The 27,621-nt window shown below is 44.9% G+C and overlaps 2 protein-coding genes across 3 annotated transcripts; one reads left to right on the forward strand and one right to left on the reverse strand.

Annotated features, from left to right (window-relative positions):
* Positions 1-2,838: 2,838 nt before the first annotated feature.
* On the reverse strand, positions 2,839-6,257 carry LOC125533180 (coniferyl alcohol acyltransferase-like). The gene is made up of 4 exons (XM_087539120.1): positions 5,597-6,257; positions 4,465-4,876; positions 2,922-2,944; positions 2,839-2,859 (listed from the first exon to the last, which is right to left on the reverse strand). The coding sequence occupies exons 1-4, from the start codon at positions 6,083-6,085 to the stop codon at positions 2,839-2,841; spliced, it is 945 nt and encodes a 314-aa protein (XP_087395246.1). The 5' UTR covers positions 6,086-6,257.
* Positions 6,258-14,897: 8,640 nt separating this feature from the next.
* On the forward strand, positions 14,898-24,638 carry LOC125533179 (uncharacterized). 2 transcript variants are annotated; one of them, XM_087541190.1, is made up of 3 exons: positions 14,898-15,350; positions 15,443-15,721; positions 24,459-24,638. In XM_087541190.1, the coding sequence occupies exons 1-3, from the start codon at positions 15,018-15,020 to the stop codon at positions 24,636-24,638; spliced, it is 792 nt and encodes a 263-aa protein (XP_087397316.1). In that variant the 5' UTR covers positions 14,898-15,017. The 2 variants fall into 2 exon arrangements, with proteins under 2 accessions (XP_087397316.1, XP_087397310.1); XM_087541184.1 differs by having other exon boundaries at positions 15,452-15,730.
* The last annotated feature ends 2,983 nt before the right edge of the window (positions 24,639-27,621 follow it).

Raw genomic sequence — 27,621 nt, forward strand, 5'->3', positions numbered from 1 at the left:
CGGTTAGAGTTAGCCGCCGACATGCCAACATGCCAAAGTCCATGCTCCGAACCTGGGCTGTCAGAGACCAGGTTAGAGTTAGCAGTCCTTCTCTCGTCGGCATACTGAGTTTAGAGTTACATGAGGGACATATTGTGCTACATTCAGACACACATTCTTACATAAGGGCATACGGGGTTACATGAGGTACATAGTGTGTTTCCTTCCCAAAATACAAGGCGTGCATTGTTTTTTTTTTTGTCATCGCACAACTTTGACTATGATTTTCACTTACCGTATGCCTACAAAACTATCATAAAGACATATGAAATAAAATTCTTTTGTGAGACAAATAGGATGATACCATTGATACATGTTTAATTCATGTATTTTGGCATATATTATTGATCAAAGACATGCATCAAAGACCGTGCAAAATCAAACACGACTTATATTTTGAAAAGAGGGAGTACTCTTTTACATAAAAGACGAAAATAAAAGACATACTGGGTTGGGTGATGGGGGGGGGGGGGGGGGGGGGTGGACAAAGACCAGCTCCACCTGGTCTCGCTGCAGGAGGACGACTGGACGGAGAAGGGCCACCCGCTAGATACAAAACCCATAAGCCGCGACTAGTAGCGGTGACCTGCGCCACCAGTCCACGCTCCGAAGGTGGGCTATCATAGGCCAGAGTTGGCAGACAAGGAATATGGTGTAGCGCGCACCGACCAGCCTTCACACATCGATATCCAAGGTCGGAGGGCAGTGCAAGACCGCCCCTTGGGTGGCCTGAGCGAGATCAGCCAGAAGAATTTATGGTGCTTAACGCCGTCATGGCGGCGAGGGATATTCCTATTCGAGAGAAGCAATTAATGAAGGCCTCTGTTTTTTCGCTCAAAATATGCTTGTGCGAAGAAATTAATGAAAACTTCGGGTTGCTTTCCCTCGCACCAGGCCACATCCTAGCTAACTAGATTGTTGGCCCACTGCACCAAGGTATGGCACCGAACACGCCTCTTACCGGAGAGCAACTAGTTAACGAGCGCTTCTTCGGGAGCTTCGCAACAATCAGCGTTATTTGGCGCGCTCTGAGCCATTCGCCACGTGTCGTGCTTTGGACGTTCCCTCCGGATTTTGTTTTTTTTATTTTTTCACACGCGTTTCGTGCTTTTTAAACGGTTTTTTCGGGTTTTTTCGACGTTTTGGTTTTCCACCGGTCTTCCTTAGCTTTTCAATCCAAAAGAAAATTTGGAAAAAAAAATTGCACGAAAAAATGTGTTTTTTTCATGAGAGTCACGGTTTTGCTTTCACGAGAGGCACGGTTTTGCTTTCGCGAGAGTCACGGCCGTGCCTCTCGAAAACGAAAAAAAACCTGTGTTTTATGTTTTTTTCTTTCGGGACAGTCACGGTTTTGCTTCCGTGAGAGGCACGGGTGTGCTTTCGCGAGAGTCATGGCCGTGCCTCTTGGAAACGAAAAAAACGCGTTTTTCTGTATTTTTCTTTCGCGAGAGTCACGGTTTTGCTTCCGCGAGAAGCATGGTTGTGCTTTCGCGAGAGTCACGACCGTGCCTCTCGAAAAGAAAAAAAATGTGTTTTCTGTTTTTCTTTCTTTCGTGAGAGTCACGGTTTTGCTTCCGCAAAAGTCACGGGTGTGCTTTCACGAGAGTCACGGCCGTGCCTCCTCGGAAACGAAAAAAAAATGTGTTATCTTTTTTTTCTTCCGCGAGAGTCACGGTTTTGCTTCCGCGAGAGGCACGGTTGTGATTTCGTGAGAGGCACGGGCGTGCCTCTTTCGGAAATGGAAAAAACCCTTGCTCCCTGTTCGGTTTTTTCGTTCAATTTTTTGTCCGGTTTTTTCATTAAAAAAAATTCGTCAAAACCTATCAACATGGGATTTAGTTTTGAATATCTCGACGCGAGGAATCCAAAGGTGAAAGTGGTTCAAGATTTGGACGCACGTTTTAAGAGATAAAACGTTTTGAATAAACGGATCTACGAAAAAGGGAAAACTCTCAGGTTGCGACAAGTGGCGCCCTGCATATGCGCCACTTGTCACAACTAGAAGAATTAAAGTGATCTTTGCAACGAGTACTCCTTAATTAATGATTTTGCCCTAACGGCCTCGTCCAGCAGGAGCTCCTAACCGGCGCCTACAGAGCTATCTAGTGGGCTTTTATTTGAAGCCCAGTCAGGTCATAGCCAAGTCTGTTTCGTTCGACTGCTCTCGATTGTTGTCTGTTTCGTTCACCCATTTCTTCGGTTTTCATCTCCGCATTAGTGTTAGTACAAAAATTTGTGACGAATTCTTTTAACTCTGTATTTGTTGAAATTTTATTAAAAAGATCTAGTATGTCTACCATTTTAGAAATCAATATTAAAGAATAGAGCACGTATAAATGTTTTAAATAATTTAGTTTAGTCGTTTTAGAGAAAAGCTATGAGAAAGAACTATGTCATATTTTTCCCGGAAAATGATTACAAACCAAAAACTATTATCTTGAATCCAATTTCTATAAAGGAACATGTAGTACAATGAATATTTAGTACTGTGGAATATTTTTCTGAATGAACAATGAGCACCAAAAAAATGTTCATTCAACCACAAAAAATGTTTCATTTGAAAAACAGTCCATTTGCGAACAAAATGCGCCAGTCTTGTATCTTGAACCTGTTACAAGTAAAAAAATTAACAAATGTAAATAGGTTGTTGGCCATTGGAGGAAAATTACCATGGGCTGGAATAAGAGACAGGTTCATTTGAATATTTTTTATTTGAGAACCAAATGTAGTTTAAATTTTAGGGGATCTTACTTCATGAAAAAAGATGACAAAAAAGCTGGAAAATAGCTGAAAATTGATTCACTTGAATAGCCGGAATCCCTATGAGAAAATAGAAAAGTTTAAAAATGTATTTTTAATTACGGGAAAAAGTGGGAACTAACATGATTTTGCAGGAAAGCCTTGACTAATGGTAGTTCAACTTCACTGATGGAGCAAGTTGCAATCTCAAACAGAAAAACTACTCTTACAGCATGCAGATCATGCCGCACAAAAACATACATGGCACTCTGTCATCCTTGTTGATAAGCATCGTAGGTTCTGGTTTGGAATATAACTAGAATCATCCCGGGTCTAAAACTTAGCAGAAAAAATAAATCATATTTGTAAGTTTTCAGAAATTCAGAAATGCACATATGTATTGAGTTGTAATCTATGTTTTCAAAAGACATATACTTCTAATTTTTCAAAAATTGAAAAACGCATACTCTCAGAAAGTCATATGGCCATTTTACCGACCTTCAGGAAAACAGAAAACCCAAATTTTATCATCTTCATTTCCTCAGTTTCATCGGGATCTAAAATTGTTATATTATTTCATTACTATTTACACCCGTAAGTTTCTTACTAATGCATATACACGAGATTGTCTTCAGAACTTTCTAATACAAATTTTAACTAAAATCTAGACAATTGCCAGTGTGTTGTAAGATTTCTATTGGCTTAGCCTACGGCCGTGCATCCATCATTTGTACAAATATTCTTTTTGCGGGGATTGTTAAAAATTTATTAATTTTGTATGCAATCAACGTGATTTATCTATAGTTTTATTGTTAGTGTAATTTTTTTTGTTTCGTACGCACATGAGCTGGATAAAACGATCTGGAGTCAGCCCGAGTGGAAGAGGATAAATGATTTTGGTTTCAGTCAGAGTGAAACAAAGGAAACCCCGATTTGACGTTCGTCTGGGAGAAAACCAATGTGGCGCAGTCCGGGTCAAAGGAAGGAAAAGAAGCTCTGTCTTAGGGAAGGAGAAAGAAAAATTGATGTTGCTCCATACTTTTGGCCTCCAACACATAGCCGACATACATACGGGGAAGCAAGGGGAAAAAGACGCATTGCTCATTATTTTTATCGCCACAGCATCGCAAAATCGCGGTGGAGAACAGAAGATGCGGAAAACAGATTTATGGTGCTCGTCCAATACTTGTTGTGTCGCACTGCCGGAACATTGCAATGGGGAGAAGCGAGAGAGAAAAGGCGCGACAGAGGACTCATTTTCCTGAATTCAAATGATACGAATTATTTTTCAAAATTCAAATCATAATAATGGAGAAAAAATGAATTCAAATCATATGAAGGTTTTTGTCAAAAATCAGATCACATTGATGAACGAAGAACAAAAAAAAGGTCTAAAAGACCGCCCGTATACGCCTGAACGCGAACCCGATGTGCCAGCATAGGCTGGTGCGTGAACGCGTCGTCGTCTATACGTCGGTCTTTTGCCTCAGCAGACCCGATGGGCCAGCGCTAACCGGCTCGTGACCACGTCGTCGGCGATCCGTAGCCCACCAGCAGCCTGTTTAAGCTGCGTAACATATTTAGAAACCAGCCGTGTGGTACTATTTTTTTTATTCAATCGGACCGGCCAGTGCAAGTGCAGCGGTGGCCACCGCCGCAACAGCAGCGGCAACGGGGGCCAGATACACAACGCCGTGAGACGGCGCCGCCCGTCCACCCACCAGCCCATGCGGCATCTCTTGTCGGACGAGCCCACGACGGCGACCAAGGCCTTCCACAGGTACGCGGACAGCGCCACGAGGCGGGTGGCCTCGCCGTCCGCCCGGCTCCGGCTTGCCTGCGCGCGCAGCTTCTCGAGGTCACGCGCCTCCACGTAGTAGGTGTGCTGGACGAAGGAGCTTTCAGTTGTGAGAGCGTTGACGAGATGCTCCTTGTTCATCGCCGTGAATGCCTCGCCTAGCGACGGGCTGTACGACGGCGGGGCGCGTGGGCGGAACACCGAGCGGTCCTGGTTCGGCGCGGCCGACACGGCCCCGGAGCGCGCAAGCTCGGACCACGCGTTGGCGAGCATGCACAGCGAGTACCCGTCCAGTGTTAGCTTTAATCTTGATTCCTTTTATTAGCATGTTTGAGTTTCACATGTAGTCTAGTCTAGTGTGGTATTCGTCCGGTGAAGGCTTCAGCTGAGCGCGCCAAGGAGGTGAGATGCCAGGATGCCGTGTGAGGCGGCGAGCATGACGAGATGCCGATGGTGCTGCGTGAGAAGCGGCAAGACGTATCAGAGGCTGGAGCCGTGATGGACTGCATCTAATTGGGTCGGGTGAACCGGCGGGTCGTTCTGTTTGTTGGACTAGCTGTCCATGTGTGAGTTCGTTTAGTCCTAGCCGAGACTATCGTTGCTAGTAGTTGATGCATGCATGTAGTGGCCTGGTCACAAGTGGCTGCCGAGTCATTTGGATCATGGAGAGAGTTTAGGCCGTGGGTAGTGCATGCAGTGGTTAGTTAGTGGTGGTAGTGGGCTGCTGTGCGTGAGTGCATGGCATAGTCCGTGGTCCTTTGTATATATAACCTTGCGTTGGAGTAATGAATAAAATGAGGCCGTGAGGGCTGAGAAAAAGATGTAGTCGCGACTGACCAAGAGGAAGGTGTCTCTTGCAAAGCTATTGCCTCCTTCTTCCTTGGACCATGCATGGGTGTGTGTGTTTTTTAAGAGTTTCTTCCATGATGTGTGTTTGATAGAAATCATAAAAGAGAAGGTTGAGGTGTGAGAGACAATCAAGAAGAAGAAGAAGGCGCTGCGAGGAGAGGCGGCGCCAACATCCAGGAGCATGTGGTTGCTAGCCCACGCCACGGCGAACTCGCCGCAGGCGAACGACACCAGCTGCACCGAGAGGGCGACGGCGGCATCGTACTGAACAGGGACGCCGATCCCAGCCAATGACGCGCCCAGGTTGCCATAGTTCAGACTCGCGAGAGCCACGCCCACCTCGCCGCCGACGAGCTCCGCGCCCTGGTTGTCGCAGTGCAGCAGCTCCTGGCGCCCTGACCGCGGGTCGGCGACGATGCGGCCGGTCAGGGGGAGGAAGTGGTCGAGCAGGGACGGTAGGCTGGCCTCGAAGGCTGCGACCACGTCTCGTAAGCCGCCGCCGGCGTTGGGCCTACGGTAGACGCAGAAGAGCGAGTTGGGGATGCTCTTAGGCAGCAGGTCGAGGTTGAAGACGGCGACGACGCGTGGTGCCGCCGCAAGGGTAACAGACGCCTTCACCGTGCTCCGGCTCAATACTAGGACACGCGAATCCTTTGCCATTTTCCGTTCGCTAGTGGTGTGATGTAGGTACGACTATAGCTATGGATCGACGATCAGCTTGCATTGTGTCATGTGAGAATCTCTGGGCCGACCACTAATAATCTTCGATCCAGTGGTTAGTAAACACAAGTTGACCTTATGAGTTATGATTAAGAAAAGCCGGCAATTTTTATTGGTGATTGCAGGACTGGGATCAGGTCTAGCTACCTCTACCAGGGCAGCATTGGATGCCAAATCAGCAACACGGACACATACGACAAGATCCAATTAACACATGACTGATTAAGTGCGTGTACAATACGTCTCGAAGCATCATCAAAACTATAAAACATTTATTGACCTAGAAATAGTATCATTTTCTTAAGAAAACTGGTAATTTTCTTAGTCTCTATTTCTAAAGGAAGATTTGATAGTCTCGCTTCACCTTTCACCAACCCTATATTCCGCCCATGAGCGTCATGCAGACCATCTTTCGGTAAAGTGGAGCCAAGTTTGGCTGGCCCATTTGACGTGAGCATTAACTCAATCAAATCGATATTTTCACAAAACAACTCCATGCATTAACTCATTCACATCAAATCTTGACAAAATCTTAACTAAATCCAAATTTCCCTTGCCTTCTTCTACTCATACCAAAATCAAATCAAATCTTACCAAAACATTAACTATAATCAAAGTTGACCAACCCATTAGACGCATGCGCTTGTTCTTAATTTTCATTTTTCCTATGTTTAGTTTTTTGATTTCATTTTTTTGTTTTATTTTTTCTATGACGAATCTATTATTTTATGCTCTGCATACTATCAGAATCGACATTTTACCAAAAAAAATCCAACCAAAACGACACTTTCACAAAAGAATGTCATGCGTTAACTCAATCAAATATAATCTTACCAAAACATCAATTATAATTAAAGTTGGTCGGCCCATTTGACGCATGCAGGCGTTTTTTTTTCCTTGTACGTTTTGTTGTTTTGGTTTCTTTTCCCGTTTCAGTTTTTCTGTGACCAACCTATTATTTGTGCTCGGCATACTATCTCAATCGGCACATACCTGTATGTGAGTTGGTAGCATCGCCTACATTCCCAACCGAATTTTTCTATCCCACTTATTTATTTAAACCGGTTTTTAGCCCACGGATCTACTTAATTCTGTTTTATCTGCCAAATCTACGCAAATCGAACTTCGATATATTAATAATATCATTATGGAAAAGAATCAACCACAATGACATCTAATCAATATTTAAAGACCAAATCTATGGTAAGGAATCATAACACAAGGCAACATTTACGGTAAGTAATCGATCACATATTTAGTCTCTCTTTATTACTAGTAATCAATGTGTACGTGCAATGCACGTTAATTTAGAAATATATTAAATGCATGCGGATATTAAATAAGATATTATTTGCGTGTTATTATGTGATTAGCACTATATTTGACATGAAATTAACTGCACGCTAAACAAGTTGAGCGCTCGACATTGAAGCAGTCTAGGTCGTTGGATTGACATGATTTGATGGCCGAGATTAATTGGATCTGCCCCTTTGGGTCTTTTTATATTGATATAGATAAAAGACAATCTACTATAAAATGTCAATCCGTAGTAGTCCTCGTTGGTACCCACGACTCCCACCAATCGAAGGGACACCCCACCAATTTTTTATATTGTTTCTCTCCCACCGGTTTACTAAAAAAATTGAGATAATATCACCTGAGTCATATAACTTGTGTCGCATGTTCAGTTAGTGTTAGTATTTTAAAAAAAATGGTTTTATGACCACTTAACTTGACTTCAGCGTGCAGATGCGATCACAATACGCGTATGTGAGCGTATCCATGTGTATGGCCCCGCTTGTCAGTGAGTGATGGTGTTGGGCGTGATGTATATTTTACACAGAACGACCTCATAATTTTCTTAGTTGCATGGACGACTATAGCTATGGATCGATCAATTTGCACTACCACGGTACCACCACCAATCCAAAGCCAACACCAGCTATGTGTTGCTCCATATGCGGCAAGCTGAAGAACCACCGCCATTGCCAGTCCTTGAGCACACTGAAGCTACACAAGACCGACACACCCGCACCCCCATCCGTTTATTCTTTTTTGAGACAATCAAGCGAAGCTTTTATTGGACCGTCACAATGTTTATAGGGACAAAAGTAAGATCACCGGGGTGACCTAACCAGACATGGTGACCAAACCCCAGTCCCAAAGCATGCTTCCCTAGATTGTGAGCCTCGACATTCGAGCTCCTAAACTCATGAACAAAAGTGCAAGAATTAAAGCTACTAGAGTACTCTATGATCTCATGTATAATAGCCCCATGGATCGGGTTACTCCTCTGCTTGATATCGTTCACCACGTCCATGCAATCTGTCGCCACATGAATCGCTTGTAACTGGAGATCCTCTGCTAGTGCCATCGATTCCCTGACTCCCATTGCTTCCAGTGTCGTAGGGTCAGAGATGCCCTTGAACACGACAGTGGACGCACCGAGAAAGATACCCTCCCTGCTTCTGCACACCGCTGCTACCGCACCAACACTTGAACTCTCCATGCAGGCTGCATCAACATTAATTTTGGATGTGCCCAACGGCGGCTGCAGCCAATGAGTTGGTCGCGCCGTTCTAGTCTGCACAACAGTATTGGTCACATTCTTGATCACTTGAAGATCGCTCAAGAACGAGTTAATGAATGTGTGTGTTGCATGCGGACTCTGGAATATATCCTCATATATAGCTTTTCTTCTAGCTGCCCACACTGCCCACAAGGTAACCGTCATGCGTACAAAACGTTCATGTGAGAGAGCATCCTTCAGAACAAAAATCCATTCCCTTGCATTCTCACTAAAACTATAAAACATTTCATGAACGTTTTGTACGCATGACGGTTCCCCCATCCGTTTATTGAAGTAAATATCGGGCGACCATGCAACCATCCATTCGGTCTCAACGTTGCGCACCACTGCATGGGCTAGCACCAGGCCCGCGCACACAACCGCACAGAGCCACATCGTGCCCTCGTCAGGCACAGAAAAATCATACATCACGCTCTCTGCGTCGATTTGTCGAGCAATCGCATAGATCAAGTAAGGAGAGCGACTAATAGGGCCGCCCGTCGAGTGCTCCACAGATCCCGATTTTGGGAACGTTCTAGAAAGTTCCTGACCGGTTCACGTCTAGTTTTTTTATTTCTTTTTTCCAATAGTTTCTTTGACTGATTTTCTTTGGTTTATTTTTTTCAAAATGCTATTTTTTCAAGATATATAAAATTATTCAGGTTTTCAAACATTTGCGGGGCTTTAAAAAAATCATGTTTTCAAATATTTTTCAAAATTAAAAAAATCCTTTAAAAAAATCATAAACTCAACAAATATTCAGAAATTCAAAAATATTTTCATTTTGATAAATTGTTCAGAATTTTTGGAAATGTTCCTGTTCTCAAAATTTGTTCAAAAATTAAATAAAATTACATATTTAAAAATATTCCCGTTTAAAAAAATTCACAAATTAAAAAATTCTTCCTATTTTAAAAAAAAATTCAGGGAATTTTAAAAAGTTTGATTTCATGGTCTCACAAAATGCTCAGAAGCTTTGGAAATTGTTCACTTTTTGAAAACATTTGAAATAAAGAAAACTACAAAACTAATGATACAGTGCCAGATTCTCTATAGTGATCACTACAGGGAGCCGGGTATCTACAATAGGGGTGCTTTATTGTATCGGGGGGAAACTATATAAGATCTCACATTAGGTGAGATCAACCAAAAAAATTCATATATAGACATTTGAAAAAAAAACCCTGAAATTATTTGACAACATATCTGCGGTGTGTGACTAAGATTCCAAAAAACAAAATCAGCTCAAAACTCGATGTACAGTTAGAGATCAAAAACTCGATGTACAGGGTGTGTCCACTGCAGTGTATTCTGCACAACAGGCTGGCCAAGTTGCAGCTCCCTGTGCGTTTGGGTATCTATTTGACGCAGAGAGCGTCACATAGGATTTCAAGTGAGGGAGCTGCACGGCTGAACCACAGAAGCCCAGATTCCAGGATACAGGACCGCAGAAGCCCAGATTGTGGTTTTTCTCCGATGGAACGTCTAGGGGTCCTAGATCTGCAGTGATGATTAGCTAAATACGTAATCGTCAACCGTATTTTGATCGCGATCAATTTATAGGAGGCCACACCCATAGAAGGATTTACTCTGTGAATTATCTTTCAAGATGTTAGAGAAGAGGTGCATTAGGCCTGAACTCTGGACCAGATATTTTTTATTTTTTTAAAAAATGTTCTCATTCAAAATTTGTTCACAAATTTTAAAAAATCTTCCCATTTTTAAAATTTATTCGGGTTCAAAAATGTATGATTTCTTAGTCTCAAAAAAAATGCTCAGAAATTTAGGAAATTGTTCACTTTTAAAAATTATTCAGAACAAAAAAAACAACTGAAAACTGTTGCTACAGTGCCAGATTCGCTATAGTGGTCACCACAGGGAGCTGGGTATCTACAATAGGGGCGCTTCCTCAAAACAGGGGAGACTAGTATAAGATCTCACATTGGTGAGATCACCAAAAATATCAACTCAAAACTCGATGTACATTTTAGAGATTCTATGCTATAGGCTGGCCAAGTTGCACCCCCCTGTGCGTCAAGGCACCTATTTGACGCAAAGAGCAGGACCTCTCGTGAGTGTAGGAGGGCACACCCGTTGAATGATTTACTCAGTGAATTATCTTTCAGGTTTTAGGGAAGAGATGCAATAGGTCTGAACTCAGCACAATCAGGATGGCGGCCAAGCGCAATTGTAGGCAGAGGGCAATCCCTTCCATGACCATGAGAAGGAAGGTGCGTGTCATCTTCCCGTCCATCTTGGTAAGCCGCGAAGATGATAACACCATTCTCTTCTCTTTGATCCTTCCCAACGGCGGAGATATGTGTATAGCTGAGGGCAGTGGCGAATTCAGAAAGAAAATGAAGGGTGGGCTCAAAGTTAACTGCGAGAAAACTAACATCATTTTAAAAAAAAAGAAAAAAGCATTTTGGTCAAATAAAGAAGAGAAAAAAGCATCATCTCCTAATGAAGGCAAGCTCCGGTGTAATGAATAAAGTACTTTTCTTTTGGCCCCCCCGACAATGAAGTCAAGCTCCGCCAGTGATCCTTCCATAGTTCCATTACATTGGATTATCAGTTTATCACGCACTTACATGAACAGAGGGGGGCTGGAGATCCCACAAGAGTTGACCTCCGGTAGACACGCAGCTGCATGCATGCATGTGCCGGTGCCACGCACCGTGATGGATCACGCACGCGCACGCGCTTGCCTCCATCGTAGGTCTATCTCTGCTGCCCTTTGCTAATACTGCAACGCGCTTCTGCTGCGTACCGATCGATAATGTAGCCGTGACCACCACCACCAGCAACGTACGCTATGAGTCTGCATGCATGGATTGGCTGGACCAGTTCGTGTTCTCTTGTCTCACTCACGTCGATCATGACTCCTGAGTGTGTGTTGTCACCTACAAACTAAAGATCGGTGGGCAAATGGTTCTGGTTGCGAATGTGAAAGGCCCTCGATGTAGCCGATGCAGAGTAGACCGGAGAGTGTATCCGTTGCTCTGTCACTTTCGGTGCAGGTTCAGCTGTACAGATCAAACAGTTGAGGCTGTAGAGATGGAGTGAAGCAGAGCAGAGCATGCAGTTCATGCACGCGTGCGCGTGAGACAGTAGAATTCAGGGGTGATTGATATATAGGAAAGGCCACTCTCTCTACTAACTAAAATAATTTCCCACGCTTTGCTTTCTCTCTCTTGTTTTTGTTTTTGCTAAACCATGATAATAAATAATGTGGATGCTCGCTGCAGCAAGATGCAGTGTGAACCTACATAGAGTTGCAACAAGATTCCCTGCAACAGCAAGGCTGACCCAGAAAAAGAGGCGCCATGGATGGTGCCTAATAAAATGGAAAAGAACAACGGTGGTGTGCAAGCCAAAAGGGTCCCAGGCATGGAATGATTATTTGTGAATAAACGCCATCCATGCACCACCAACTGCCGCATATATACAAAAACTCTTGTCATGTTTTGCTTAAACAATCTTAGCTAGCTAGCTCCAAGGGTACGAGATGACCAGCCTAGCTAGCTGAAAGGTTTCAAATGTTTATTGGTTGCCATTTCATATACTTTGTGTGGCACCAGTTGAATAGATATGAAAGTCGAGGGATCTCAACAACTGGTGATCGAATTGCCATTTGCAACAGGGGTAATCCCTTAACTTTCAGACCTGTTCTGCTGACAAATCACTTACACTGCGTTTGGATGTCTCCATTGGAAGGCTAGAATCTGAATTCGTATTGATAAACTTCCAATTCACATGTTTGGTTGGACACCGAATTGGCACTCCGTAATGAAACCAAATTCAGGGCGAAATCGCTTCCACCCAAAGTACCCGCCCACAACACGGAGGCCTCCCGCTGTGAATTGCTCTGAAATGGCTCCTCCCGCAAAAACGTACCGCTTCAGCCTCTTCCCCCCGCCCCCTGCCGAACAGATAAGGAGAGAGGAACGAGAGGGCGGCGGCCTCGACAGGGCTGGCGGCGGCACTCAGGTCCGTTCCTTCTCCGACCCCTCCTACTGCGGCAAGCTCCGGCGCCGCCGCATCCCCCCTGGTCCATCCTCGTCCGCCGCATCTCCTAGGTCGCGCCACCATCCTCCGTCCTCCTCCTAGGTCGCGGCTCCGTTCCCATCTCCGGTTAGGTCCTCCCCTAGGTCGCGGCCTCGTCCCCGTCTCCGGTCGACTTGCTCGTGGGTCGCGGCTCTATCCCCCGTCTCCGGTCGGTTCATAGCTCGCGGCTCCCTCTGCAGTCCCGGGTCGCGCCACTCCTCCCATGCCCGTGGCTCCCTAGTCCCCGTCTGCTGCGTCCCGGGCAGCTGCCTGTACATCCACGAGAGCAGCCCCCCCCCCCTAGCTGCCCTCTGTTCTAAATCTCTCTAAACCCCTATTTGTTCTCTGTAGTCTGAACCCTCAACTGTCTTTTTAATCTTTTTTCCCTAATCAGCTGCACCAAGACTAATTTTTTTTATTCAACACTGCAGATTTGTGAAGTGTTCATCAATCTGCATGCCTGTTGAAGGTATATGGCTGAATCCCCTCTGTTTTGTCTATGCATTTGTGTATGTGATGTCTCTTTGATTGCCTTACGACTAGAAAATTCAATTGTAATTTGTACAACACAATGTCGGATCAATTTGAGTTGATTGAGTGGATAAATGAAGAAAATAAAAGACGGAAGAGGAAAAGAATTGTTTTGACTAAATTGTTTGTTGAAACATGTGCTCTTGCATTAGCATTTGTTACTACACAAAGGGATAGGGGACCAAGGGACCTGGGAAGTTTTAATGATGATGAGGACAAGCATAGGCTTAGGAAATATTTGCTTAAAACCATGTATGATGGATCTGAAGTGGCATGCTACGATCAATTGCGTCTAACAAAACGAAACTTTCATGACCTTTGCACCATGTTACGGGAGAGATGTGGCCTCCGTGATAGTGTATATGTGACCGTGGAAGAGAAAGTTGCAATGTTCTTACTTGTAGTTGGCCATAGTATCAAGATGAGGATGTTGCGTGGCACCTACAAGCGTTCTTTATGGACCATTAGTACACACTTCTCACAGCCCTACTCTCTCTATATGAGGAGTTCATTAAGCTACCTTCCGCTACCGCTCAAGCTCCTGATGATTACAAATGGAAGTGGTTTGGTAATGCACTTGGAGCACTAGATGGTTGCCATATTGACGTGCTTGTTGATGTGGCTGACCAAGGAAGGTATATGAACAGAAAGCAAGCCATTACCACTAACATGCTAGGTGTTGTTGATTGGAACATGAAGTTTCTTTATGTGTTACCTGGCTGGGAGGGTTCTATTTCAGACTCGAGAGTTTTGCGTGATGCAATGAGGACAAACCGCCAAGATGCTTTTGTTATACCTAAGGGTATGACTCTTACTCTTGGCATGTAGTTTCTTTCATTTGATTGTTAGCTAACTAACTTATATTGATATAGGGAAATATTATTTAGTTGATGCTGGTTATACCAATGGAGAAGGATTTCTAGCTCCATTCAGGTCCACTCGCTATCATCTAAAAGAATGGGCTGCAAGTGCACAACAGCCTCAAACAGCTAAAGAGTTATATAACTTGCGCCATTCTCGTGCTAGGAATGTAGTGGAGCGAACATTTGGCTTGTTCAAAAAAAATGGGCTATCTTGCGTTCCCAAACCTTCTTTGACATAAAGGATCAGGTACAAAAAGTAAATATGTTGTTAAATAAAATTAGTATGTGAGATGACAATTGCTTACTATGAACTAAAATATCATTGCAGATTCGAATTATTAGTGCTTGCTGTGTGTTGCACAACTTTGCAAGGGATAGGCAGCATGTCATGGATGATTTGTTATTGCTTGAAGTGGATAGTTAATTAGCAAATGCGCCAACTGATGATCCAGATGATGACAACTTCATTAGAAGTGTGCAAGTCACTACTGAATGGTCCAACTTTAGGCAACAACTAGCTGATGATATGTTTGCTGAGTACCTTATGGCGCAAGGAGAACTAGAGATGGAATAGGATGAGAGTATGATCTGTAGCTGTGGTGGTGGTCTTCTTTTGTATAGCTAGCTGCGACGGTGGTCTTCTTTTGTATAGCTAGCTGCGGTGGTGGTCTTCTTTTGTATAGCTAGCAGCGGTGTTCTTTTGTATAGCTAGCTACTGGCTAATGTGACGATGCCTGTGGTATTTTGTATATGCATCATCTTTATGCAACTAATGAATGTCATTATGTTTCATGTTGTTTCTCAAACTTAATATTGTATTTGTTTTTTCTATTATGTACAATTTTTATCTCTTTGTAGAACCATGGCCGAAGAAGTAGGTACAAGGAGGAGGAATTACTGCACATGGGATGATGAGATGGATGCTGCATTGCTTGAAGTCTTAGTTGAGCATCACAACAAGGGTGACCATGCCCAAAATGGATGGAAACCACATGTGTACACGCATGCCATAAGGAATGTGAAGGACAAGTGCAATAAGGATATCACAAAGGATAACATAAGTGGAAGGATGAGGACTTTGGATCATCACTATGAGGTCGTTAGCAAAATCCTTTCTCAAAGTGGTTTCAGCTGGGATTGGACCAATAATAGGCTATCAATGGATAGTAATGATGTTTGGGATAAATATGTGGAGGTAACCATGCATCATGAATACACATGCTGTATGTAGTTTGCATATGTAGAATAACAAGGCAGTAGCTTTACAAGTTTGTGTTTATTGTGCAGGCTAACAAGGCAAGCAAGGAGATAAAGTCTTACAAGACCAAAGTAATCAAGAACTGGGAGTCCATATGTATCGTATATTCAAAAGATCATGCTAATGGCGAGGGTGCGAAGACAGGTGCTGAGATTGCTGCAGAGCCATTAGAAGAACCAATTGAAGTCTCTCCAGAATTAGCACCAAAGAGGCAGCGAACAGGTGATGCTATTCTTTGCATGCTTGGAGATATGAAGAAGGACTTAGTTGATGCTTTCAAGACAACTGAGCCTATTCCACTACCAAAGGTTACCAATGTTGGGGAACGTAGCAGAATTTTAAAATTTTCTACGCATCACCAAGATCAATCTATGGAGTCATCTAGCAACGAGGGAGAGAGGAGTGCATCTACATACCCTTGTAGATCACGAGCGGAAGCGTTCAAGAGAACGGGGATGATGGAGTCATACTCGCCGTGATCCAAATCACCGATGACCAAGTCCCGAACGGACGGCACCTCCGCGTTCAACACACGTACGGAGCGGATGACGTCTCCTCCTTCTTGATCCAGCAAGGGGGAAGGAGAGGTTGATGAAGATCCAGCAGCACGACGGCGTGGTGGTGGATGCAGCAATGATCGCAGCAGGGCTTCGCCGAGCTTCTGCGAGAGGGAGAGGTGTAGCAGGGGAGAGGGAGGCGCCAAGGCTTGGGTGCGGCTGCCCTTCCTCCCCCCTCCTTTATATAGGCCCCCTGGGGGGGGCGCCGGCCCTGGAGGGGGGCGCCGGCCCTGGAGATGGGATCTCCCAAGGGGGCGGCGGCCAAGGGGGGTGGAGTGCCCCCAAGGCAAGTGGAGGCGCCCCCCACCCTAAGGGTTTCCAACCATAGGCGCAGGGGGGCCAAGGGGGGGTGCACCAGCCCACTATGGGCTGGTTCCCCTTCCCACTTCAGCCCGTGGGGCCCTCCGGGATGGGTGGCCCCACCCGGTGGACCCCCGGGACCCATCCGGTGGTCCCGGTACAATACCAGAGACCCCGAATCTTTCCCGATGGCCGAAACTACACTTCCTATATATAATTCTTCACCTCCGGACCATTACGGAACTCCTCGTGACGTCCAGGATCTCATCTAGGACTCCAAACAACTTTCGGATTACTGCATACTCATATCTCTACAACCCTAGCGTCACCGAACCTTAAGTGTGTAGACCCTACGGGTTCGGGAGACAAGCAGACATGACCGAGACGACTCTCCGGTCAATAACCAACAGGGGGATCTGGATACCCATGTTGGCTCCCACATGCTCCTCGATGATCTCATCGGATGAACCACGACGTCGAGGACTTAAATCAATCCCATATTCAATTCCCTTTGTCAATCGGTACGTTACTTGCCCGAGACTCGATCATCGGTATCCTAATACCTTCTTCAGTCTTGTTACCGGCAAGTCACTTTACTCGTACCGTAATGCATGAACCTGTGATCAACCACTTGATCACATTGAGCTCATTATGATGATGCATTACCGAGTGGGCCCAGAGATACCTCTCCGTCATACGGAGTGACAAATCCCAGTCTCGATTCGTGCCAACCCAACAGACACTTTCGGAGATACCTGTAATGTACCTTTATAGTCACCCAGTTACGTTGTGACGTTTGGCACACCCAAGGCACTCCTAAGGTATCCGGGAGTTGCACAATCTCATGGTTTAAGGAAATGATACTTGACATTCAGAAAAGCTACAGCAAACGAACTACACGATCTTTGTGCTATGCTTAGGTTTGGGTCTTGTCCATCACATCATTCTCCTAATGATGTGATCCCGTTATCAATGACATCACCATGTCCATAGCCAGGAAACCATGACTATCTGTTGATCAACGAGCTAGTCAACTAGAGGCTCACTAGGGACACATTGTGGTCTATGTATTCACACATGTATTATGATTTCCGGATAATACAATTATAGCATGAATAATAGACAATTATCATGAACAAGGAAATATAATAATCATTTTATTATTGCCTCTAGGGCATATTTCCAACAGTCTCCCACTTGCACTAGAGTCAATCATCTAGTTACATTGTGATGAATCGAACACCCATGGAATTCTGGTGTTGATCATGTTTTGCTCTAGGGAGAGGTTTAGTCAATGGATCTGCTACATTCAGGTCCGTATGTACTTTACAAATTTCTATATCTCCATTTTGAACACTTTCACGAATGGAGTTGAAGCGATGCTTGATATGCCTGGTCTTCCTGTGAAACCTGGGCTCCTTGGCAAGGGCAATAGCTCCAGTGTTGTCACAGAAGAGAGTCATCGACCCCGACGCATTGGGTATGACCCCTAGGTCGGTGATGAACTCCTTCACCCAGATTGCTTCTTGTGCTGCCTCCGAGGCTGCCATGTACTCCGCTTCACATGTAGATCCCGCCACCACGCTTTGCTTGCAACTTCACCAGCTTACTGCCCCACCATTCAAAATATACACATATCCGGTTTGTGACTTAGAGTCATCCAGATCTGTGTCAAAGCTAGCATTGATGTAACCCTTTACGACGAGCTCTTTGTCACCTCCATAAACGAGAAACATTTCCTTAGTCCTTTTCAGGTACTTCAGGATATTCTTGACCGCTGTCCAGTGTTCCATGTCGGGATTACTTTGGTACCTTCCTACCAAACTTACGGCAAGGTTTACATCAGGTCTGGTACACAACATAGCATACATGATAGACCCTATGGCTGAGGCATAGGGGACGACACTCATCTTTTCTCTATCTTCTGCCGCGGTCGGGCTTTGAGCCGTGCTCAATCTCGTACCTTGCAATACAGGCAAGAACCCCTTCTTTGACTGATCCATTTTGAACTTCTTCAATATCTTGTCAAGGTACGTACTCTGTGAAAGACCAATGAGGCGTCTCGATCTATCTCTATAGATCTTGATGCCTAATATATAAGCAGCTTCTCCAAGGTCCTTCATTGAAAAACACTTGTTCAAGTAGGCCTTTATGCTTTCCAAGAATTCTATATCATTTCCCATCAACAGTATGTCATCCACATACAATATGAGAAATGCTACAGAGCTCCCACTCACTTTCTTGTAAATGCAGGCTTCTCCATAAGTCTGCGTAAACCCAAACGCTTTGATCATCTCATCAAAACGAATGTTCCCACTCCGAGATGCTTGCACCAGCCCATAAATCGAGCGTTGGAGCTTGCACACCTTGTCAGCATTCTTAGGATCGATAAAACCTTCCGGCTACATCATATACAATTCTTTCTTAAGGAGACCATTAAGGAATGCCGTTTTGACGTCCATTTGCCATATCTCATAATCATAGAATGCGACAATTGCTAACATGATTCGGACGGACTTCAGCTTCGCTACGGGTGAGAAAGTCTCATCGTAGTCAACCCCTTGAACTTGTCGATAACCCTTAGCGACAAGACGAGCTTTATAGATGGTTACGTTACCATCCGCGTCTGTCTTCTTCTTAAAGATCCATTTATTTTCTATGGCTCGCCGATCATCGGGCAAGTCGGTCAAAGTCCATACTTCGTTTTCATACATGGATCATATCTCGGATTTCATGGCTTCCAGCCATTTGTCGGAATCTGGGCCCGCCATCGCTTCTTTATAGTTCAAAGGTTCACCGTTGTCTAACAACATGATTTCCAAGACAGGGTTGCCGTACCACTCTAGTGCGGAACGTGTCCTCATGGACCTACGAAGTTCAGTAGCAACTTGATCTGAAGTTTCATGATCATCATCATCAACTTCCTCTCTAGTCGGTGCAGGCACCTCAGGAACATTTTCTTGAGCTGCGCCACTTACCGGTTCAAGAGGTAATACTTCATCAAGTTCTACTTTCCTCCCACTTATTTCTTTCGAGAGAAACTCTTTCTCTAGAAAGGACCCAGTCTTGGCAACAAAGATCTTGCCTTCGGATCTGAGGTAGAAGGTATACCCAATAGTTTCTTTAGTGTATCCTATGAAGACGCATTTTTCCGATTTGGGTTCGAGCTTTTCAGGTTGAAGTTTCTTGACATAAGCATCGCATCCCCGAACTTTTAGAAACGACAGCTTAGGTTTCTTTCCAAACCATAATTCATACGGTGTCGTCTCAACGGATTTCGACGGAGCCCTATTTAAAGTGAATGCGGCAGTCTCTAAAGCATAGCCCCAAAATGGCAGCGGTAGATCGGTAAGAGACATCATAGATCGCACCATATCCAATAGAGTGCGATTACGACATTCGGACACACCATTATGCTAAGGTGTTCCAGGCGGCGTGAGTTGTGAAACTATTCCACATTTTTTAAGTCTGTGCCAAATTCGTGACTCAAGTATTCTCCCCCACGATCTGACCACAAGAACTTGATTTTCCTGTCACGTTGATTCTCAACCTCGCTCTAAAAATTCCTTGAACTTTTCAAAGGTTTCAGACTTGTGTTTCATTAAGTAGACATATCCATATCTACTCAAGTCATCAGTGAGGGTGAGAACATAACGATAGCCACCGCGAGCCTCAACACTCATTGGACCGCACACATCAGTATGTATGATTTCTAATAAGTTGGTTGCTCGCTCCATTGTTCCTGAGAACAGAGTCTTGGTCATTTTACCCATGAGGCATGGTTCGCACGTGTCAAATGATTCGTAATCAAGAGACTCCAAAAGTCCATCTGCATGGAGCTTCTTCATGCGTTTGACACCTATGTGACCAAGACGGCAGTGCCACAAGTATGTGGGACTATCATTATCAACCTTACATCTTTTGGCATTCACGCTATGAATATGTGTAGCATTACGCTCGAGATTCATTAAGAATAAACCATTCACCAACGGAGCATGAACATAAAACATATCTCTCATATAAATAGAACAACCATTATTCTCGGATTTAAATGAGTAGCCATCTCGAATTAAACGAGATCCTGATACAATGTTCATGCTCAAAGCTGGCACTAAATAACAATTATTGAGGTTTAAAACTAACCCCATAGGTAAATGTAGAGGTAGCGTGCCGACGGCGATCACATCGACCTTGGAACCATTCCCGACGCGCATCGTCACCTCGTCCTTCGCCGGTCTCCGCTTATTCCGCAGCTCCTGCTTTGAGTTACAAATGTGAGCAACCGCACCGGTATCAAATACCCAGGAGCTACTACGAGTACTGGTAAGGTACACATCAATTACATGTATATCACATATACCTTTCGTGATGCCCGCCTTCTTGTTCGCTAAGTATTTGGGGCAGTTCCGCTTCCAGTGACCACTTCCCTTGCAATAAAAACACTCAGTCTCAGGCTTGGGTCCATTCTTTGGCTTCTTCCCGGCAGTTTGCTTACCGGGCGCGGCAACTCCCTTGCCGTCCATCTTGAAGTTCTTCTTACCCTTGCCTTTCTTGAACTTAGTGGTTTTATTCACCATCAACACTTGATGTTCCTTTTTGACTTCTACCTCTGCTGATTTCAGCATTGCAAATACTTCAGGAATGGTCTTTTCCATCCCCTGCATATTGAAGTTCATCACAAAGCTCTTGTAGCTCGGTGGAAGCGACTGAAGGATTCTTTCAATGACCGCGTCATCCGGGAGATTAACTCCCAGCTGAGTCAAGCGGTTATGCAACCCAGCCATTTTGAGTATGTGCTCACTGACAGAACTATTTTCCTCCATCTTACAACTGAAGAACTTGTCGGAGACCTCATATCTCTCGACCCGGGCATGAGCTTGAAAAACCATTTTCAGCTCTTCGAACATCTCATATGCTCCGTGTCTCTCAAAATGCTTTTGGAGCCCTGGTTCTAAGCTGTAAAGCATGCCGCACTGAACGAGGGAGTAATCATCAGCACGTGTCTGCCAAGCGTTCATAACGTCTTGGTTCTGTGGGACGGGTGCGTCACCTAGCGGTGCTTCTAGGACATAATCTTTCTTGGCAGCTATGAGGATGATCCTCAGGTTCCGGACCCAGTCCGTATAGTTGCTGCCATCGTCTTTCAGCTTGGTTTTCTCTAGGAACGTGTTGAAGTTGAGGACAACGTGGGCCATTTGATCTACAAGACATATTGTAAAGATTTTAGACTAAGTTCATGATAATTGAGTTCCTCTAATCAAATTATTCAATGAACTCCCACTTAGATAGACATCCCTCCAGTCATCTAAGTATAACATGATCGAGTTAACTAGGCCGTGTCCGATCATCACGTGAGACAGACTAGTCAACATCGGTGAACATCTTCATGTTGATCGTATCTTCTATACGACTCATGCTCGACCTTTCGGTCTTCTGTGTTCCGAGGCCATGTCTGTACATGCTAGGCTCGTCAAGTCAACCTAAGTGTATTGCATGTGTAGATCTGTCTTACACCCGTTGTATTCGAACGTTAGAATCTATCACACCCGATCATCACGTGGTGCTTCAAAACAACGAACCTTCGCAAAGGTGCACAGTTAGGGGGAACACTTTCTTGAAATTATTACGAGGGATCATCTTATTTAAGCTACCGTCGTTCTAAGCAAATAAGATGTAAACATGATAAACATCACATGCAATCAAATAGTGACATGATATGGCCAATATCATTTGCTCCTTTGATCTCCATCTTCGGGGCTCCATGATCATCGTTGTCACCGGCATGACACCATGATCTCCATCATCATGATCTCCATCATCGTGTCTTCTTGAAGTTGTCTCGTCATCTATTACTTCTACTACTATGGCTAACGCTTTAGCAATAAAGTAAAGTAATTACATGACGTTTATGTTGACACGCAGGTCATAAATAAATAAAGACAACTCCTATGGCTCCTGCCGGTTGTCATACTCATCGACATGCAAGTCGTGATTCCTATTACAAGAACATGATCAATCTCATACATCACATATATCATTCATCATTCATCACAACCTTTGGCCATATCACATCACAAAACACTTGCTGCAAAAACAAGTTAGACGTCCTCTAATTGTTGTTGCAAGTTTTTACGTGGCTGCTATAGGTTTCTAGCAAGAACGTTTCTTACCTACGCCAAAACCACAACGTGACAATTTCTATTTACCCTTCATAAGGACTCTGTTCATCAAATCCGATCCGTCTAAAGTGGGAGAGACAGACACCCGCCAGCCACCTTATGCAACTAGTGCATGTCAGTCGGTGGAACCGGTCTCACGTAAGCATACGTGTAAGGTTGGTCCGGGCCGCTTCATCCCACGATGCCGCCGAATCAAGATAAGACTAGTAACGGCAAGCAAATTGACAATATCGACGCCCACAACTACTTTGTGTTCTACTCGTGCATAGTAACTACGCATAGACCTAGCTCTGATACCACTGTTGGGGAACGTAGCAGAATTTTAAAATTTTCTACGCATCACCAAGATCAATCTATGGAGTCATCTAGCAACGAGGGAGAGAGGAGTGCATCTACATACCCTTGTAGATCACGAGTGGAAGCGTTCAAGAGAACGGGGATGATGGCGTCGTACTCGTCGTGATCCAAATTATCGATGACCAAGTGCCGAACGGACGACACCTCCGCGTTCAACACACGTACGGAGTGGATGACGTCTCCTCCTTCTTGATCCAGCAAGGGGGAAGGAGAGGTTGATGAAGATCCAACAGCATGACGGCATGGTGGTGGATGCAGCAATGATCGCAGCAGGGCTTCGCCGAGCTTCTGCGAGAGGGAGAGGTGTAGCAGGGGAGAGGGAGGCGCCAAGGCTTGGGTGCGGCTGCCCTCCCTCCCCCTCCTTTATATAGGCCCCCTGGGGGGCGCCGGCCCTGGAGGGGGGCGCCGGCCCTGGAGATGGGATCTCCCAAGGGGGCGGCGACCAAAGGGGGTGGAGTGCCCCCCAAGGCAAGTGGAGGCGCCCCCACCCTAGGGTTTCCAGCCCTAGGCGCAGGGGGCCCAAGGGGGGGCGCACCAGGCCACTATGGGCTGGTTCCCCTCCCCACTTCAGCCCGTGGGGCCCTCCGGGATGGGTGGCCCCACCCGGTGGACCCCCAGGACCCATCCGGTGGTCCCGGTACAATACCGGAGATCCCGAATCTTTCCCGATGGCCGAAACTACACTTCCTATATATAATTCTTCACCTCTGGACCATTCCGGAACTCCTCGTGATGTCCAGGATCTCATCCGGGACTCCGAACAACTTTCGGATTACTGCATACTCATATCTCTACAACCCTAGCATCACCGAACCTTAAGTGTGTAGACCCTACGGGTTCGGGAGACAAGCAGACATGACTGAGACGACTCTCCGGTCAATAACCAACAGCGGGATCTGGATACCCATGTTGGCTCCCACATGCTCCTCGATGATCTCATCGGATGAACCACGATGTCGAGGACTTAATCAATCCCGTATTCAATTCCCTTTGTCAATCGGTACGTTACTTGCCCGAGACTCGATCATCGGTATCCCAATACCTTGTTCAGTCTCGTTACCGGCAAGTCACTTTACTCGTACCGTAATGCATGATCCCGTGATCAACCACTTGATCACATTGAGCTCATTATGATGATGCATTACCGAGTGGGCCCAGAGATACCTCCCCGTCATACAGAGTGACAAATCCCAGTCTCGATTCGTGCCAACCCAACAGACACTTTCGGAGATACCTATAATGTACCTTTATAGTCACCCAGTTACGTTGTGACGTTTGGCACACCCAAGGCACTCCTACGGTATCCGAGAGTTGCACAATCTCATGGTCTAAGGAAATGATACTTGACATTCAGAAAAGCTACAGCAAACGAACTACACGATCTTTGTGCTATGCTTAGGTTTGGGTCTTGTCCATCACATCATTCTCCTAATGATGTGATCCCGTTATCAATGACATCACCATGTCCATAGCCAGGAAACCATGACTATCTGTTGATCAACGAGCTAGTCAACTAGAGGCTCACTAGGGACACATTGTGGTCTATGTATTCACACATGTATTATGATTTCCGGATAATACAATTATAGCATGAATAATAGACAATTATCATGAACAAGGAAATATAATAGTCATTTTATTATTGCCTCTAGGGCATATTTCCAACAACCACACCTGCTGAAATACTTGATGCACTTAGGTTGATACCCGATTTAGCTGAGCAAGATATGCTTCGATGTTACGGGAAGTTGGTACTCAATGATCGCCTATTTCAAGCTCTGAAGGAGCTGCCCATTACCATGAGGAAGACAGGGCTGCTAATGTTGCCTTGAATATCAATGCTTTTATGTGCTGTTGAACTTTGAACCATCTATTTTATGTCATGTTGAACTTGGAACTATGTATGTACTGCCTTGTTGAACTTGGAACTACGTATGTATTGCCATGCACTGTTTATGTCAAGCATTTGGACCTATCTTCTAAATTGTTGTGATCTATGTCATGTATGAGACCATATTTGAGACTACATGCTATTTCTTATTGTTTCAAATTTTGTGTTATGTTATCGTAAAAAAATATTGTTGTTATTCTATCACCATTTGTGTTTCCTGATGCTTTTCTAGAATATTTAATTATTTTATTGCTATATATTCATTCATAGTCAGATTTCATTTTTGAGTGATGTAGAACATGGTATAACCTGGTAATGTAGCTACGCAATTCCAAAGTTTGTCATCCAAACAAGATTCTGTATTGAAATCTCAGAGGCATTTCAAGGGCCAATTTGTTGGACAACCAAACATGTGAATTCGTATTCATCCCATTTCAGTTTCCACACTGATTTGGAATTCAGGCCAATTCAATACGGAGCTCTCCAATGGAGACATCCAAATGAAGCGTTAATTCATCCACCAACAAGTACTACTTTTCATATGTAACACTTGACTCTTACAGTAAACGGTGTGAGAGAAGACATTCACGTTAATAAAGCTCTGAATGTCATAGTAGATAACATGCGAGCAAACTCTATCTGTATTTATCCAAGGAAATACACTACTTAGGTTGTATGATACTACTGTTGATTCAGCAAGTGGCATATCTTCACATTAGAATTGTTACAAATTTCTCAGAGAAAAACTGAAAAAGCATAAATACTTCTCAGATAACCTGGTCCAAGATCCACAAGAACAAGTCTAAGATAACACCAAATGCAGTCCCAATTCAATTTGCAGGAAAAAATTCTTCTGACTAGAAAGGTAGTCGACGATTCATGGATCGGACCCTGTACGCGTGGCCGTCAGCTCTCAAGTCACTTCCAGAATCTATCGACGGGACGTGCGCTTTCATGTTAATTAAGCAGGAATGCAAAGAGGGTGATTTCTTCAAGTTACACAAAGGCTACACTCCCCAAAGAAAAGAAAAAGGTGCAGAAAAATGTTTACAGATGGCTACCTTTCTGCATCGTGTCTCTCAGTGGTTTTTTTTAGTCTAAACACACTCGCTTTATTGATCAATAATGTTCATAGGGATACAATTCAAGTCTAGGGGGTTTAAGAGCCACACATGGCGCCCCGGGTCCAGACCAAAAGCATGCTTAGCAAGGCTATGGGCCTCTTGATTTGATACTCTACCTTCAAAGATGAAGGTACAACTCTGAAAAAGAGAAATAGTCTCCCTAATCTCCTTCACAATGCTCGCATTCATTCCTCCGGTGCCAAGATTTATGTCCTGAACAGCGTTTTTGCAGTCTGAAGCAATCTCCACATGAGTTAAAGACAGGTCCAGTGCCAGGGCCATTGCTTCACGACATGCCAGAGTCTCTAGAGTAGTTGGATCGGTAATCCCAACACTCCTGATCACGGAAGATCCCATGTACATCCCGCCCTCATCTCTGCAAATAGCACTGTAGGATCCCTCATCGATCGCTCTATTGACTGCACCATCAACTCTTATCTTCGCAAAACCCTGAGGAGGCCGGATCCATCTAACCCGGCTTCTGGGAACAGCCACCTGGCGGGTCATCTCCTTTGGTTTACATTCTGCCAGTTCTCTGAGATATTTGGTGACGAACGTGTGTGTGGCCATTGGACTCTGGAGTATATTTTCATGAAGTGCTTGCCGTCTCGCAAACCAGATAGCCCATAGCGTGACCAAAACTTGTGTGAAAACCTCCGCTGGGAGAGCCTCAATCAAAGCAAAAATCCACCTCTTGGCATCCGGTTCCGTTGTCTCTTCCAAGGCTTGGAATGTCTCCATAGGTTGAAGCGCCCACACGGATCTGGCAGCATTGCAATGGATCAAAGAGTGCTGCCATGAATCAGTTGCTCCGCAGATACCACAAGTGTCCACCGTTGACATATTCCGCTGGTGGAGGAGATCAGTTGTAGGGATAGACTGCTGTGCAAGTCGCCATAGGAAGATCTTGACCTTCGAAGGGACAACAATCTTCCAAAGCTTTGTCCATAGTTTCTGTTCTGCTTCCGAGTTGGAAGTGTCTGCTCTGCCTTCCAACCATGCTTCCCGGCTATGTTTCGTCATGACCAACATTCTATATGCCGAGCGAACCGAGAAAATCCCGTTCTTCTCGTGTATCCATGACCAAAAGTCCTCTATGTGTCTGGTGCACAACGGAATGGAGAGGATGGCCGCAGCATCTACTGGTAAGAACACCTCCTGGATAGTAGTCCGATCCCACGTAGCATCCGGTAAAATCAACTCCCCCACAAGATGTGGAGGTTTGGGGTTCTGCTTGTAATCGGGCGCATGTTATGAGGTCGAGGGAGCCAGTTGTGTTGCCAAATTTGTGTCGTTTGGCCATCACCGATGCGACGAACCAGGCCCTGTGTCATGGTGTCACGCCCTTCGAGGATAGCTCGCCACACCTGCGAGGGTGCGGATCCAAGTTCAGCATGCAGAAAGTCGCTCGAAGGGAAATATTTGGCTCGCAGGATCCGTGCGCTGAGCGACGTAGATTCTGTCAAGATTCTCCATGCTTGTCGGGCAAGTAAAGCTAGGTTGAAGAGCTCAATATCGCGAAACCCTAGTCCTCCACAAGCCTTGGGTCTGGTCATGGTACTCCAAGACACCCAGCTTGGCTTTCTTTTTCCTTCCTTACTCCCCCACCAAAATTTGCGAATCAACGAGTTTAGGTCCTCACAAAGGCCACGAGGGAGCTTGAAACAAGACATGGAGAACACTGGAACTGCTTGTGCAACTGATTTTATAAGTATTTCCTTTCCTCCGACAGACAAGATTTTCTTCATCCACCCCTTGATTTTATTCCACATGCGATCTTTGAGGAACTTGAAGGCGCCA

This window comes from Triticum urartu, chromosome 1A, assembly GCF_056163025.1.
Source record: "Triticum urartu cultivar PI428250 chromosome 1A, HENAU_Tu73, whole genome shotgun sequence".
NCBI lineage: Eukaryota > Viridiplantae > Streptophyta > Magnoliopsida > Poales > Poaceae > Triticum > Triticum urartu.